This window comes from Myzus persicae, unplaced genomic scaffold (genome assembly GCF_001856785.1).
Source record: "Myzus persicae strain clone G006 unplaced genomic scaffold, MPER_G0061.0, whole genome shotgun sequence".
NCBI lineage: Eukaryota > Metazoa > Arthropoda > Insecta > Hemiptera > Aphididae > Myzus > Myzus persicae.
In genome coordinates, this window is record NW_019100925.1 from 407,705 (window position 1) to 425,508 (window position 17,804).

The 17,804-nt window shown below is 29.7% G+C and overlaps 3 protein-coding genes across 6 annotated transcripts in view; 2 read left to right on the forward strand and 1 right to left on the reverse strand.

Annotated features, from left to right (window-relative positions):
* Positions 1 to 4,298: 4,298 nt before the first annotated feature.
* LOC111026874 (multifunctional protein ADE2) lies at positions 4,299 to 6,701 on the reverse strand. Its single transcript, XM_022305053.1, has 8 exons — positions 6,433 to 6,701; positions 6,165 to 6,359; positions 5,855 to 6,039; positions 5,368 to 5,572; positions 5,093 to 5,292; positions 4,867 to 5,020; positions 4,655 to 4,813; positions 4,299 to 4,567 (listed from the first exon to the last, which is right to left on the reverse strand). The coding sequence occupies exons 1-8, from the start codon at positions 6,452 to 6,454 to the stop codon at positions 4,401 to 4,403; spliced, it is 1,287 nt and encodes a 428-aa protein (XP_022160745.1). The 5' UTR covers positions 6,455 to 6,701; the 3' UTR covers positions 4,299 to 4,400.
* A 133-nt stretch (positions 6,702 to 6,834) lies between these two features.
* On the forward strand, positions 6,835 to 11,384 carry LOC111026873 (amidophosphoribosyltransferase-like). 4 transcript variants are annotated; one of them, XM_022305049.1, is made up of 9 exons: positions 6,835 to 7,088; positions 7,886 to 8,027; positions 8,403 to 8,524; positions 8,748 to 8,896; positions 9,083 to 9,338; positions 9,419 to 9,628; positions 9,753 to 9,880; positions 9,956 to 10,298; positions 10,938 to 11,384. In XM_022305049.1, exons 2-9 carry the CDS (start codon positions 7,894 to 7,896, stop codon positions 11,075 to 11,077), a joined length of 1,482 nt encoding a protein of 493 aa, XP_022160741.1. In that variant the 5' UTR covers positions 6,835 to 7,088; positions 7,886 to 7,893; the 3' UTR covers positions 11,078 to 11,384. The 4 variants fall into 4 exon arrangements, with proteins under 4 accessions (XP_022160741.1, XP_022160743.1, XP_022160742.1 ...); XM_022305051.1 differs by having other exon boundaries at positions 9,422 to 9,628; XM_022305050.1 differs by lacking the exon at positions 6,835 to 7,088 and adding an exon at positions 7,328 to 7,674.
* A 4,691-nt stretch (positions 11,385 to 16,075) lies between these two features.
* The window catches only part of LOC111026872 (leucine-rich repeat-containing protein 15-like), a 29,230-nt gene continuing 27,501 nt past the window's right edge, over positions 16,076 to 17,804 (forward strand). The window contains exon 1 of the mRNA XM_022305047.1: positions 16,076 to 16,345. The gene's annotated coding sequence lies outside the window, so the exon portion shown is untranslated. The remainder of the gene's footprint in view (positions 16,346 to 17,804) is intronic.

Genomic DNA, 17,804 nt, shown 5'->3' on the forward strand with positions numbered 1-17,804 from the left:
CCTAACCCCTCATGCTGAGCGATGACGTGATGTCAACCTACCATACTCGTATAATTATGAAATTAAATAATTAAAAATATTAATTTAGAAAAATTAATAAAAATCGAGACGCATATTATAGGTGCATGGCTATAAATAGCGTAATTTTCCAGTAAATTATTTTCTTGGTAAGGGTAGAAAAACCGGGAATCTTCTTTTAAAATGTTTAATGTCAGCTATAAAAAGAAAACTTTGATGAATTTCTAATTAAAAATAATTTTTGAATTTTCGAAAAATTTCTCAAGACTAGATAGCACAAGAAGAGACAAAATATTTCAAAATGTTACCATGACGTATGGAAAATGAAGAATGCTAATAAAATTAATATTTGGTCATAATTTCAAAGGTGCATAGTTATTAGCTCAGCTGGGATTTCTATGCATTTTCATGTTTTTCCTAAGTCCAAATTGATTGGTTGTCAGATAAATCCACGATTTGGATTATTCTCGATTATATAGAACACTTTTTTTGCATATTTTTAACATCCCTAATGCATATAATTGTATAATTCGATTTTTGAAAACCTTATGAACTTTAAATGGTAGGTATTGTTTAACCTATATTTAATAGACGTCTATGGTTATTCTGATGTGGTTTGGTGAGGCGCGGTCGTACCCTCAATCTGCGACAACGCTCTAAGCATACGTACCGGTCGTCGTTGTTAGCACTCGGATGGGTGACCATCCAGGTTTTTAGCAACACATCCTTGCCAGTTTTGCCACACATACAAACGTGTTCCAACCAACAGTCCTCCCACACAGTACCAGGTTAATGACCTCAGTAGTTGAAGCCATAATTAAAAAATAAAAACTATTGGGTTGTTTGTAGAATTGTCGTTAATTTACTATCTAATCTAATCTTGAACAGTCGAATGATAATATTAACTATACATTTTTGTTTTTCATTAATACAACATATTTTAGTCAATATAAATCTACCCATTCTTCCAATCGCCGGCCATTCGTGTTTCAAAATTTTTAAGAACATTTCATTACACCCAGGGGTGGATTTAACAATTTTCCTCCCCTATCCCAAAAAAAACTTCCATTCAATAAAATATTTCTAAAACAAACTTATTTTTTCAATACCTAATACCTATGCAATTATTTTTTCTTTTAAGTGAACTAAAAAAAAATTTGATTCAATTATAACATCTTCTGTTTATTTTTTTTAAGGAACAACGTTTATAAGAAAAATATAGTTTAATTAATATAACAAAAAGAAAATTATTTAATTTCAATATTTAAATATTGAATGTATTGTTAGTTTTTGCAGTTTACATAGGTTTTTTTCCTAGATTTAATTCTTGAGAAGTCCTCAATAATGTCTTCATACTCTAATGATGACGTTAAATCATTTTCTATAGTTGATATGGCCAAGGAATGTAATCTTTCTTGCGACATAATGGATAGTAAATCATTTTTCATTCTTTTTAACACCGAAAACGAATGTTCGGCAGTAGGTACAATTAGAAGCTGGAGTTGAGAACTGAGACAAATATTGCAAGGGCAATTTCAATATTTGAATAAAGATCCTTCACATTACGTTCATAAATTACAAGCAATAGTAATAATGGTGTAATTTCCTTTTCATTAAATCTTGTACTTTGATAAGAACGAAAATATAGTAGTTCATTTATAAATTAATTTTTTTCTAAGTCTAATTTGTAAATGCAACATAACTCATTTGCTTTAACCATTATTTCAGAGTTTTCCCAAATCACGAAGTTAACTAAAAAAATCAAACGGTTTGCAGAATGTTTCATATGCTTTTCCTCTATTACTCAATTCAGTAGCTAATCCATCAAGTGATGTATGACATAGAACGTATTATTAATTCTAAAATTGTCTTTCGCTAATATTTTTACTTGTCCATCTCGAGTTTCGTCATGTTTTTTTCTTTTTATAAAATTTTCAGACTGATATGTTTTATTTTTTATTTTGCTTAGTGCTTTTTTTCATACCTATTCATTTAATGCCCTCTCTGCGAATTCACCAAATGAATTATATAATTCAAGCACTGTACACACATTGGTGTTAACATTCTGTAATTTTTTGCTTATTAATCTATCTAGTAAAAAATCCCACAGCAAAACCATGACTGCCATTTCCAGTTTCTCAAGTTGTATTCTAAGTCCTCGCGCTTCACATTATATTGTTTCTGATTTTTCAGTTTTATCCAATTCGATTGTAGGTACTTCTATTCATTCAAACCGACACAACCATTTGGATTGATTTTGTTTTCTCCGACATTTTCGGAAACTACTGTGAGTTTTTTATTTTTATTTCCCGAATGCACCAACTAGATTCGCTTTTCAATCGGAAAAGATGCTGATATTTGAAATTGGAGAATTTTAAATACCACAAATATTGATGCGATGGACCGAAAAAAAAAATAAAACATACACATCATTGTAGGTAGGTATATGTATATCAATGTTGTTCTTTGCTACTCTTAGAATCTAAAATGTATACAAATACAATATATTTTTAAATATTAACAAAATATTTTTACAAAGTGGCAGTGCAATAGGTGTTCAATGTTTTTTATAGACTGCAGGCACTCTAAGGCACCCGAACCTGTGTACAAGTAGTCTCACTCGTGACTATCCAGAGTAGCGGAGTAGCCATGGGCCCATGAGTAGTCAAAATAATACTTCGGTTACAACTAAAGTATTTTTTCTGCTGGGAAAATGAATCTATTTGGTAAATGCAAGAGGTCAACATTTAAAATTTCCAGTAGCTTATAAATGCGTAGAAAAGTTTTTGACAAAAGTTATTTGTTTTTTTTTTGAGAAAGATTTTTCAAAGATAGATGGATGCAACCTCAGTTGCATAGTTGCATGCAATTTTCTTTGAATGTTAACCTATATTAGCATTTTCTACCCACTATTGAATTTTTAAAACATTTTGACTCATTTTAAGCTATTTACAGGAATAAACAATTTTATATTATTTTAAGCTCTTTTAAATTACTATAGATATTTTTTTCATTTGGTTAAAACACTTTAAAATTGAATACAAGGTTCCTCAAAAGTTGCTATTAGTGTAATAAATTCAATGAAAAAGTCGAGTGTAAATTCACTATAGTTTTTTGATAAATGTCAAGTTAGAATTTAAATATTTATCTAGTCGAGAATGTACCTTTTTTTTTTTTGTATCTAAGATTTGAAAATATAATATATGATTCCTCATAACTTTTCTAACTTTTACAAAAGTAAAGTTTATTAAAAAATGCCTAGTGCTACTTATTATAAAGTTACCTCCCTCCTCCCTAAGTTTAAATTGGAAGTAGTGTCACTGGACACTCCCTTCCCTCAAGATTTTCATGTCCTGTAATATTGTTCATCATATTTACTTATTATATAAATTGTATATAGATTGTAAATTTTCTTAAAAAAAAAAAAAAAAAACTTTTACAAAAAAAAAAGGTTACTCAATAGTCAAATAAATTTTTTATCAGTGTTTGAATTTCAAATGTTTCACTCATAAACCAACAATTCCTCATAAAACAATTTTTCTTATTTTGTTGTACTGTATAGCAAAGGCACAGCTTTTGCCACTCACACACCTTTTTTAATATTGAACTAGGCAAATGAAAGAAATGCTTACAATTGTATATTCTAACAATGTTAAGTTACATATAGAAAACATTTACTTCAATATTTTAATCAATTCGGTTTTATTGTTGTATTCATACATACCTACTTAATAATAATTATAAAATATTTTTTTATTTTTAAGTAAAGTACCCCAATTTGCATTAGTTTAGCTTCTGAAATGTTTTCTATCAGGCTAAATCATAAATAATTGTAAATGTTAAAATCAATCATAAAAACCAAAAAAAAAAAACGTAATTTCAATACTTATTTCAAATTATTTGTTTAGATTTTAAATATAGATTTTGATTAATTAAAATTATTTGATAAAGCAGTATGCTTTTCAATAGTAAAATGTAAAAATATCGTAATAATTAAATATTGTGATTTTATCATTATTGTATATATTTTTTGATATAAGAGCAATTAAAAAAACTAACTAGGTTCATGAAATAGATGATTACAGATGATTAGCAAGATGTTGAGTTCCTAGAAAAATATTAATGAGCTTATATACTAAGATGAACCAATTTATTTTAATAAATTATCAACAAATATATGTATATACTTATTAAAAAATATCATAAATTAAGTATATATGTGATATGTGATTTCAACTTATTATCAGCAAACTAGTAAATAACAAATTGTACAAATTATATTTAATTTAATTTAAACTTAAGATTTTATTAGTTTCAAATCACGCAGTAATAGTTCAACAGAAAAAACATTGATAAAATATAATAATGTTCATGAATGTGGCTTATAAATTTTTCGAAACAATTTCTTGATCATTTTTTATTAAAGTGATATATTTTTCCAACTGTTGTGTCTTGAGCTTACACCAAACTAGGGGATCAGTCAATCCAATAATACGAGATGCAGCCAAAGCAGCTCCTTCCTCTTCCCGTACAGTAACACACCCCAAACCTAATGGAGAGTATTTGTTAAAAAAATTGTAATTCATGCGTACAAGGTACAAATATATTATATATACAATATTAACATAGTTATTACCAGATGGAACGTTTAATGAAGACCAAATATCCATATTAATATTGGTTGCATTTAAAGGTGGGCAGTTTATAACTGGCAAATTAGTATACCCAGCAATCACTGGACCTAGGCCGTTACTACGACCAGCAACAGCAACTATGACAACAGGAATACGTAAACCTAAAACACATAAAATGTTAGAAATATACAATACTTATTAATTTACAAAATACCTTCATATTTATCAATCATTTTCAATACAAATTCAGTACTCTTATGTGCCGACCCAATTCTAATTTCAGTATTGATACCCATTACATTTTTTGTATATTCTGCAATCTTTTTACCGAAACTTTCATCGCTAGATGAACCCATGACAACCACAACCTATATTAACAACTCAAATTAATTTTCTTACATAATATTGAAGTGCTCTCGGACTACAAAATAAATGCATACCAAACCATTTGGTTGTTTCTGAGAAAAACTTTGTACTTGTTGAGCAACCCATTTAAAATTTGTTTTAATCGTTTCCATATCAGCAGCTGTGACAGTGTTCAAATTTCTGTATACTTGTTTGTCAACCATTAATCGTTTGTCTCCACTTGGCCACAACCTCCATGAATCATTGTCAATAACATCAGCCACTAATATTTGACCTAAAATAAATTAAATAAGTATTTTTAATTTCTATAAATCATTAAATTGTTCTAATTAAGTCAATAACAATGTACCTTCAGTACTAACACCAAATTCGATTTTCATATCTACTAGAGCAACATCCTTAGATGCCCATAACTTTTCCAATACTTCAAACACACAGATAGTAGTTTTTCTCATTATCTCATACTCGGCACTTCCAATTGTTATATTTCCAATATTAAACTCTACAGATAGCAACTGTTGTTCAGACCATTGAGGATCATCATTTTTATCATCCTACACAAGTAAACACAAAAATAAATACAATTCACAAAGAAATTTCATTAAATATTTTAAATTGAATCTTAAATATAAAATATATTTAAATGATAAACATTTTAATTGATCTAACCATTTTTAAATTTAAATAAACAGAATAAAAATATACATTGTTTGATAGGTTTTTAGTTTGAGGTTGATACTTCAAACTACTAATAATATTTAGTCAAATTTATGAAAATGCATACAAAGATTGTCAAATCATTTAAATATAGTTAAATATTTTCTAAGGAAGCATACTTTGAAAAACGTTTCCACCAAAGGTGGAGTAAACCTATAACCTTCTTTTACTCCTGGATTACGTTTCAGAAAAGATCCTGTAGCAATTCTACGAGATACCCATTCAATTGGAATCATACTACATTTTTTGCTAATGAATGTATTATCAGATAAACCATTTTTTGATACAAATGCTGTATTTATTCCTAAAACAGAAAAGTCAATGAGTACATACATATGGGTACTTCAAAATTGAAAAACTGTTAACAACTTGTGAGTATATAAATACACTTTATTAATATATTATAGTGTGTATTGTACAATCACTTACCTAAATCTTGTAAAACTTTAAATATAGCTGTCGTTGTTTCTGTAGATATGGCCGCTTTGCCTTCCATTTCATCACCCTTGGCACCATTCCAAGCGGTTATTCTATCTTTGCTCACCATCAACACATTGTCCGTGCCGGGTAGATCATATACAATTTTGGTTTTACCCTCGATGATCATTTCACCCATACCGATACCTTAACAAACCACAATGTGAAATAAATGTTAACAAGTTTTTTAAAATTAAAACCAAATCTATTTTATAATCACCCTTATTTTGGGGTTTGGCCATTTCGAAGACGTCAATATCCAAAAAAAATTAACTGATCCGTACTAACGAGATGTCGGCAAGTAAAGTTGTTGACGTTATACGAGCAAAGCTAACCACTGTCTGGCATATGTGTCTGCGCTGCGCCGCTGCCTGCCAACGAGTGTTGTCCTTGGACTTTGGACGATGATGATTGCCGATCCTACTCGAACTCGGTCTAGGTGGCTCGGCCCTAAGGCTATGAAACGTCGAAACAATTTACAAGTATTATAACCCCGACATTTACCGAATCCCGCCAATTTCCATCGATCAAATATATCGGCACGTTGCTAGCTGATAACAACTAATATACTAACCTAAAAATCGCTTATTGCATTCAAACATTTCAAACCGGTTTGGACTTTGGCGGCTTATTGAAAACGTAATCAAAAAACGTGCTAGAAACAATCGAAACGGGTATCAAAAATTCGAAACGCAAATGCGCAATAGTCGCACTACCGCACAAGCGACAAGCCACACTGCCACAGACTAGTGTCGGAGATACGTCTGGAGTCTGGATCTGTGTACCTGACTACCAGAAACAGCAGAAATTATCGCTCTATTGCGCCAGTTCTCTTTAGGTCCATCTCGACTAGCTGTCTCAGATTTTGAATTTGCTGTAAGTACCTAGTACCTACTTACATTATTTTATTCCTATTGGTTTTTTCTATTTGAATTATAATTTACGATATTTAATACGTAATGGTTCAATAATATATTATTCATCGTTTATTTACGATAAAAAATTATAATTGATTTCATGGTTACTATTTTTACTAACCATTATCTAGATAAGCTACTTGTTGATTGTTCAAACATCAGTTACTTTTTCCTGATAAACTTTGATATCTTCAGTTCATGGCTAGATGACCTACAGGCTACAGCCCAGCCAATTTAATTACAATGTGTAACAATTATTATTATTGTTATTTCTTCACCTACTTCTACATGGGTCAATGTTACAAATATTCAAACTGTAGATATAATATAATAAAATAATATTAGGCATACATATAAAAAAACCAAAGCCCACTCATTTTTTATGACCACCATTGATAATTTTATTTATAACTTTATCCTCCTTAAAATTTCTGCTGTTTCAACATATTTTTGTTGTTGTTAACATTAAATAATCTAATTTTTTAAACTTAACATTTATTTTTACATTTTCTATATTAATTAATAGGACTCAATATTAATAACTGGTATGCATAACATTAATATAACATTAATATAATTTATTATATTTAATTTAAATTTTAAAAATTCGTAACAATAATTGGTAAATGTAATAAATGTTAATAAGAAATCATTTATTTTATTGTCACAAAAAATGTAGTTGATTTTATTTCATTTATTTAAACTATTTGTTACACAATTTAAATACATGATGGATACTATTTTATTTTGTTTTAGAGTCAATTATGTCTATTGAAGAAGATGATAGGCAGTTGCGCCATGAATGTGGTGTATTTGGTTGCATAGCTTCTGATCCATGGCCAACAGATTTAGATGTAGCCCAAATTATTTCTCTTGGATTATTAGCACTGCAGCATCGGTAATTTTGTGTTTTAATTTTAAATCTATTGTGTGTAGTGGTAGATTTAAGAATTAAATAATAATCTGCAAAAATGTATGAAGGCCCTCGTGCAAAAGTTATTCGTGGTATATCTATTTCTTACAAAATAACCAATTAGCTCGTGATTTTGACGTCATTCTTTTACATAATTTTAATATGTAACATACTCTGTCCAGCGAGAGTTAAGGATTTTTTCTCGCGTACAACTGTGGTAGAAACTTCAGGCACAAGAAAGCTGTTTCTTAACATTGGCGAATGTTGCAATTTTGTTTTTGTGCACTAACCTAAACCTAAATTAAAGTTTCCTTACGAGTTGTAAATCAATTATCCTAAGAATTATTTATATTTTTCTAGAGGCCAAGAAAGTGCTGGTATTGCTATGAGTGAAGGTGACAACCATACACACTTTAATGTTAAAAAAGGCATGGGTTTGGTCAGTAATATTTTCAATGATGAAGCAACAAAAAAACTCAAAGGTAATAAGTATCAATGTATAATAATATGTACTGGGCAATTATTACTAATTATACTTGTCCAACAAGAGAACACACTAATTCTGCGCAGTTCCACTTGACACTTTGCCATCAAGTCCGGTTCCACTATGGCAGGGTGTTGCATGGGGATGCGCAGAAGAACTGCTTTGGTTGGCATCAACTTGTTCTTTTACTGGACAAAGTATACTTAAATTGTATCATGTAGGTAATCTCGGAATCGGACATACAAGGTATTCTACTAGTGCTGGTTCTGAAGAAGTCAATTGTCAACCTTTTGTTGTTCACTCTGCTCATGGTGCCTTAGCAGTTGCTCATAATGGTGAATTATTTAATGCTGGGAGATTAAGACGCATGGTAAATATTACATAATTTTGGTATATATTAAGATGTTGACGTCTGTACATAATTCATACGTCATGCCTGCCAAGACACAGTCTCAGTCATGTTATGAAATTCATATGATGCCCCTGACATTAAATGTCGACTACGCTTTGTCATTGTTTTTCCATTTGTTATAAATATAATATGTTTTATGTTTAGGTATTAGCTAGAGGGGTTGGTCTTTCAACTCATTCAGATAGTGAACTAATTACACAAGCTTTATGTTTGAATCCTCCTGATATTGAAATTGACGGTCCTGATTGGCCAGCTCGCATTAGACATTTTATGGAACTTACCAAATTATCTTATTCAATTGTTATAATGGAAAAAGATAGGATATTTGGGGTACGTGATCCATATGGTAATAGACCTCTCTGCATTGGAAAACTGATGTCTTTAACTGATCCGAATAAAGGTAATTATTTTTGAAATTTTAATTTAATTATAAATTGTCATTAAAAAAAATTATTATTATTCTATTTATACTTTGTTAAGCAGAAGAAGGTTGGGTTGTATCATCTGAATCATGTGGTTTCCTCTCAATGGGAGCGAAGTATGTGAGAGATGTCTACCCTGGTGAAATTGTAGAGTTTACAAAAGAAGGATTTCATACTGTGTCTGTAATGGGTCGACCTCATAATCGTCCTCAAGCATTTTGTATTTTTGAATATGTATATTTTGCAAGACCCGATAGTATATATGAAGGTGAATATGATATGAGTTTATTAGTTTCATTATTTAATTTAATTTTTAATGCATTCGAAAAATAAATTATGATAAAAATATTGATTCATTATGTAAAATATAAGTGTATAATTATACATTATAGGACAAATGGTTTATTCGGTGCGATTGAGAAGTGGTATTGTATTGGCGAGAGAAAGTTTGGTTGAAGCTGATATTGTCAGCTCAGTTCCAGAATCTGGAACTGCTGCCGCTCATGGGTTTTCAATGAAAGTTAGTATTTAATGTTGTATTATAATGAATTATTAAAAATTTTTTTATATATTAATGGTTAACTTCTATTTTCAGTCCAACATTCCATTTGCTGAAGTTTTATATAAAAATCGGTATGTTGGCCGGACTTTCATTCAACCAAATGCACGATTAAGAAGATTAGGTGTTGCCAAAAAATTTGGTGCTATTGTCGAAAATGTAGCTGGCAAGAGATTGATTCTTATTGATGATTCCATTGTAAGAGGAACCACAATGGGTCCAATTATAAAATTACTGAGAGATGCAGGAGCCAAGGAAGTTCATATACGAGTTGCTTCTCCTCCTCTTAAATTCACTTGTAATATGGGAATTAATATACCGACTAAAGCCGAACTTATTGCTAATAAACTAACTATTGAACAACTGGCTAAACATATAGGTAAGTGTAGAGGATCTAACCTGCATGTGCTGTCTCTGTTGTACAAACGTAAAACAAATGAAATTTGTGTTTGGCAGAATCAATTGTTTGATGTTATTTTTAATATTAGAGTGAATTGACATACTAAAGTTTAAAATATTGTCTAGAAAATATTATTAAGTATACAAGCTTACAAGCTATAAAAGCTTTATTGAAATATCAATTTTAAATTGTAATATTTTCATTATTATAGCTTATAAGTTATAAAAATATCAATAAAATCCTATGAGCCGTGAGGTGTCCTAGATAATATTCTTACTAATAAGTTTGAATGTTTGACAATAGGACAATATACTCTAAATTTGTAGATCACAACCTTGAAAATTTCAAATAATACTTAGGAATGATACATTTTTTATATTATTAAACATTGTTACTTGTTAGTATTATAGCAACTAATCACACTACATATTTTTAAATTCGGAGTGCTTTTATATTATTGTGATGTTTGCAAATCTCTATACAAATTTGTTTACTGGTCGTGCTGCAATTCAGTATCTTATGTGAAATGTAATATAGTTTCAAATTATATTAAAAAAAATTATATATATTTGATTAAAACTGTTAAACAATAATAAAATATATTAATATAAACTATAGGTGCTGATACCCTTGCTTATCTATCCGTCGAAGGACTCAAAGAAGCAGTTACCGAAAAAATGCCAAACAAATCTGCAGTTGAAGTTGGGCATTGCACAGCGTGTCTCACTGGAGAATACCCCGAAGAATTAACTTTTTAAATGTTTAAAATGTCTTTATATCTGAGTATTATTGTAATCCATTTTGTTAATAAGAACAATATTTAAAGTCTATACGTCTTTAATTGTTAAGCATTTTGAGTTATTTATATGATGATCATAATTTCTCAAGTTTTTCAAATCGAGATACTGATAACTTAAGTAAAAAAATTGTTTAAGAACTGCCTTCTAAACAACTATTGTTTGTATTTTATTTAATTTTTCTTAATCTAAAATAGGTATAGATCCAAATGTTATTTAGGCATAATATATACGTAATATATTTACTATATATATATATTTTTTTTAATGATGTATCAGAATTTGTTTTTTTTTAGTATTGTTTATTAAGAGCTTTATTTATAAGTTCTCTCAAAAATATATTTAAGTCTTAAACTTATGAATAAAGATTTTTTTATTATCAATTAATTTTATAAAATTATCTTTATTTTGATATAGCTGTTACATTATTCAAGGTTATTTAAGATGTTATAGTAATATTCTAAAGTAAAGGTCCCTCTTATATACACTCTTGTGCTGATAGCAGCTTGTGGATTAGCGTCTTTGTTATCCTGTCATAATCAACGCAGAGCCGAACTTATTATTGTTATCCACTTGAAATGTTGAGTATAGATTAATATTATAATTTCACCGTTAGATTAGATAAATGATTTATCAAAATTTCGTATTAAAAGGGTTGAAATCGGCAAAAATACATTGTTTTACTTGTTAATTGTACATCTATAAACATATTTCAAAGCACGGTGGCTTGTGGGTTTCCATAGCTACATGCAACCGTATCTTTTTGTCCGTCTAGTTATGTATTGGATCGGTGTGTAGATATGAATTGTTCCGAGAAGGCGAGAAGTAAAATTGTACAATCTACATATATGTAAATGAATCCCATTTCCCTTGGTCCAAGCATCACGCTTATTATTTTCTTACATTTTTAGTAAAACTTATAGAATTTATTTTTATTTTTTGGTTGCCATTGGTTAATCGTGCTGCCGATCAGGTTTAAGCATGCATCAATGATCAAACCAAAATTCTCGCATATTGCCTACAAAGGTGGTTGAATAGCACTTATAGCCGGTCATTGGCGAGTACACAATCAAAATAAATTAAAAAATAAAAATAAAACATTCACATGGAGTGTGCACCTAATGGGGTCCTCAATCCATCGTAGGTGGATTGCCTACCTGATAATATACTGCTCACATTCTCATAAGTAAGTCTCATGTAGAGTTGGCATTTTTAACGGTCAACGAAGTGCACGGGATCAGTTAGTAGCGGGATAGTCGAATTGCACTTATTACCTACAAATGAATGGTCGAATTGCACTTGGATTGAAAAAAGGTAATGGTCGAACTGCACTCAGGTAAAAAGCAGGTAGTGGTCGAACTGCACTCGTTCAAAAAAAAAAAAATTAAAATGGAAAACCCGTTAAATATATCGTGAATCAAAAAAAACGCTACGGTGTACTTATTTAATAGCATTATATATTAGTTCGTGCCATTTAGATAACGCATATAAGATTAATACTTTTATTGTATACCGTATGGCGTGTACTATGTGTCTATGTAGACCTATGCAAAATACAATTATTACACACTTTTACGTCGATGTGTAAATATGAACAGTTTAAAAATTATTAAAAGTGAACGAGGCCGTGACTTAATCGTGTATCAAAATTATACATTTTAGAAAGAAAAAATATGTTAATGATGGTGTTAAATGGCGTGGTGCCTATCGTGGTTGTCTTTCAAAACTATATCGTCTATATCTAGATGAATTTTCTAAAGTAATTATTCGGTCTGAATTGATACATATTCATGAAGAACCACTTAATTTACCTCGGAGAATGATTTCAAATTCAGCAAAGAAAAAAGCCCTTCAAATGCATGATAATTTTATTAAAATATTTTTTTGAGCCCAAGTGCAGTTTCGACCACTATCTGTTTTTTACCCGAGTGCAATTCGACCATTACCTTTTTTAAACCCAAGTGCAATTCGACTAAAATAAGTGCAATTCGACTATACCCGTTAGTAGAGTTTTATACCGGTGGTCCAGGGTACCATAGATTTTTTATTATTTTTTTTTAAATAGCGAAAAACTGAGGTGGTCCGCAACCTATAAAATATTGTCGAAGTGGTCCATTGTGGTAATAAGGTTGGGAAACACTGGTATAAAGGAATGGATAAGGCATTGTTAGTATTAGTGATGCACAACGATGTATTTTCCTTTATCGATATCGGTTCATTGATATCGATATCATATCGCGATATTGAAAAACAAACGATATCGATATCGACAAACGATTTATCGGTATAATTTATTAATTTATAATAATTTATAGACTAAAAAAGTAAAAAAAAATATTCATTACTCAATACAACACTAAATACAAAATTTATTGACGGTTTTTTTTTTGGAAATTAATATTTCTTACATTAAAAAAGTGTACTTAAATAAAAAGTATAAAAAAGTTTTCATATTATATTATTATAAACAAAAATTTAAAAATTTAAATTGAATTAAAATTACAGGTATATTATATATTTTTCATCTACTGTAGGTACCTCGGAGTGTTGTATAATCGCTTCCTGAAAATATGCATACATTTAAAATTATTAAGTATTTAGCTAAAATATATTATTCAATATTCTATTTATCAATTTTCGATATCGATAAAATGTTGGATATTTACCTGCGATGTCGTATTTCGATATCGAATATTATTTTTGTCATAACGATATCGGTAAAATTGGTTTTATATCGATATCGATATCGAAATACGACATCATTGTGCATCACTAAGTAGTATTATATTCTGAGCAGTGCGATGTATTTTAAATTACGAAATGGGATTTATTTCAATCTAAAGACACTCTCTAATAGAAAAAATACTCAGGTCATCATCGTTTAGGGAGGTTTCTGATCACAAATTGGATATAAAATATTTTGTACTTCGAAATTTGTCAGTAGATTTTTATTGGGAAAAACAACAAACAAATGGAAGGGCAAGAGGGTACCTTTCTGCTGCACAATTAGGTGTCGAGTGTGTCACAGTAATGGATGTTTTAATTAAATGCATTGATTCTGACTGAAATTCTCAGTCTATATTACCAAGTATATTTTATGATATTGTTATTAAAGTAGTTTATTTAACACTATTAGTAATACAGTAAAGGTTAAATTAGTTTTGGCCGAAAACATAGAACTTGAAAATGTTATTGTATGTATAAAATATATTAATATACTTTAAAAGTTTTAAGTAGGTACCCTCGAATCACCAACAACAAAATAACTTATATTGTTAATTGTTATCTTTGTTTAAAAATCTAATTTCGTACACATTTGAACTATTTGAACTATGCCTAATTTGAAATATCTATATAAAAAAAAAATGTGTTTATATATTTGTTTAGAGTTTGGTATCAGTATGAGTATGAAGTATGAACTTGCAGAACTACTTACTTATGAGAAATCTTGTTCTCAATTTTCAATCTTAGCTATACAAATTGAATGTCTAATACATTTTTAATGACAAAATAGTTGATAAATATTCTTGATTTTGATGAATCTTGTCAAAATTTTAAATTCAAATTTTTATGAATAAAAACGTGCATATTTTCAATTTTGTTTACCTAATATTTTTCAACTACTATTATAACCTTTTATAATGAACCTTTTATTGAATATTCAAGCTTTTTGATTCTACAAAAATTATTTATCTACATTTATAGTCTTATAAAAAAAAAAAACTTAAATGTAATCATGCATAGACAACTCTAATATAAATTTTAATTTCAAATATCTATGATTAGTATCTAATATCGAATTTTCAACAAAAATATATCAAAAATCGATTGATGAGAAATCAATAAATTACGAGTGAATGTAAATAGAAATCTAAAACATCCAAAAATTACAAATTACAAAATATGCACAATTTTAATGAATAAATTACGATATAATATACTAGGTAAACGATTTGTTTTTACTAAGATTAGCTAAATCCTTTTAAGTACCTCTTTTCACTTTTCAGTCGTAAATTAATGAATTCTCATCGAAAGATTTTCTTATTTTGTCGTAATTCAAAAACAAATAACCGTAGATACTTGACATTTTCAGATAATGTTTATTTTATCATTTACTGTACATGATAAAATTGTCATTGCTCAGAATTTAAAATACTACTAGACTGTTGTCTTCTCCTGTAAATGTTTCAATGTTAGCAGAGTGTATAGGTACCACTGGGTAATACTGATTTTTTTCTTCAATTTTGACAGTGTCAATAAGTTAAATCTTTAGATTATGTTTAAATATCCATAGAAAATAAAAATCTAAAGTATTTGCATAATTTAAAATTGGGTGTATTCATAGTTGTGCCGTACCTATGCCAAATGTCATGATATGTAAATGCAGTTTCTTTTCAAAATAAAGATTATTATTGTCATTATTATTATTATACGGCTAATATTAATGTAGGTGTATGTTGAATGTGAATAGTAATATAGTAGTTTATAACGTTCGTAAACATTCCGACGGTTTCCTTTAGTTACCATTAATTTATAATGAATCATTAATGGGACCCGTAGATGGTAGATTTCGCTCGGGGAGGTCGGTCACTTGAACAGTGCAAAAAAACCTCATATACCATCGACGACGGCGAAATATTCGAAAAATGAATTATTTATTGAATTCGATGTCTGCTGCTGCAGGAGTGAACGTGTATAGTGTTCTGCACACACGTATACTGTACCTACATATATATAAAAACGTAAAATACAGTTTATTATATATCGTGTGTGTGTGTGTGGTTGTATATATCTCGTTCATTATCCATACAATGTGCGGGGCTCGATATAGCCTCGTTTGTCCCCGTAGGTTGACCGGTCCGTCGCGGTGGCGGTGAGAAGAGGCCCCACCCGGTGTATACCCATATAAACGTATATATGTTTTTTATCCGGTGCGCGCCTCCACCGCGTGTGTGCTAAAAAACGGCGGCCGCAGTCAGTTCTGTACGGTCGTTGGTCGCGTGCGGTATTGAGGAGCCTCTACCCTCACGGTGGATAAATATTATTTCTACTTCGGATTAAAAAAACATCGCGCGCACGCTGTGATTCAATTTAAAAATAACAATTACTGCCTACCGATTGATAAAACTGTGTACAATCACGCGAAATGGGTTCTACTATTCTTGTCGCCGTTACGCCGAAAGCTTATTACGATTTGCCCGTACGGTTCACGTGATCTCCGATAATCACGTAAGTACCAAATTATGCACTTATTGTACACCTACATTTATACAATATTAATGAAAAAATACAATAATAATACCTAATACCTATAGTAATAACTAATAACCAGAATATACACAAAAGTATAGCTGTAGTCGTCGCATAAACGCTTCCGACCTCAAAAACGAATATTTTTCATACTTCATAATAAAAAGATTTGAACGGTAGATCATAAAAATAACGAAAATGTGGAACGTGTGCATAATATGGTAATTGAGAGTAATAAGTTGAAGGTACCGAGTGATTGTTAGCGGTTTTTATGGAGATTAGAGAGCACACGGCGTGGAATCACTTATGGAACAATCGATAAGATATTAAGATAATGTAATTTTATCATATTATTATGATTTTCATCATTCACATGTAATATATTAATATGCAAATAATGTTTATACGTTTTCGCATTTTTTTATTTTTTTTTTGAGCTCCGGTAATCGAGGATGATGATTTTCAACTTGATTTTAACTTGATTGAACTTAGTTTTTATAATATATTATATTTACACTTCAGTTTTGTGTACAATAATATAATTAAATATAGTCGGCTATAAAAATTTGTCTTAGACATTTAGACAAATACGATTAAATAAATAACGTGGCGCATCGATCAATTTCGATTTCCACATAAGATAAGTTTTTTATCATCACGTAGGTTTACTTTTATAATACACCTATCTACAATTTAAATTTTATACTACATACATTACAGAATACCTCGTCTACCCGTGCAGTTATACTCGGCTGTAATAAAATGTTTGCTGAACGCATGTCAAATAAATCACACGCCTTCACGTTTTCGCTTTACAGTCCGTAGGACGAACCTCCGCGAGTTTCTCCTCCAAGTTACAACCCACCCGGTCCATGCGACATTTAGACGAGAGTCCGTTGTGACTATACTGAGTCGCATAATATATTTAACTATTTAAGTGTTCTTTTTCATCATTATTAACTCTAATAGAGATAATAAATCTTTAGATAGTTACACGCAGCAATTGCTATGGGTAATGGGTGTCTATTATTAATAGTCGTGTCCAAAATGTATTTTCCAGGCTGTACCTATTTTTGATTTTGTTTATTATTTATAGAATACCATACTTCGTTCAATCATTCATACTACCTATATAATATAGTCACAAAATATCAAAACAATATTATAATGTATACCCAAACTCGCTGCCCTTTTTTTTCAAAAATTCGTCTAGTTATAACTTGTAAGTAAGGTATACTAGTATAGTAGCGTAGAATATGTATATTGTTCAAGTAAAATAATACATAAATAATTATAATAATATAGAAACACCGTTATCTTATCGACAAACATCAGCTGTATAAAAATTCTAGTGTATAATAATATAACAGTATGTATTGGGTCTACTATTTACTTACCTATAAATATATTGTATATATGATAACATACATATACATGA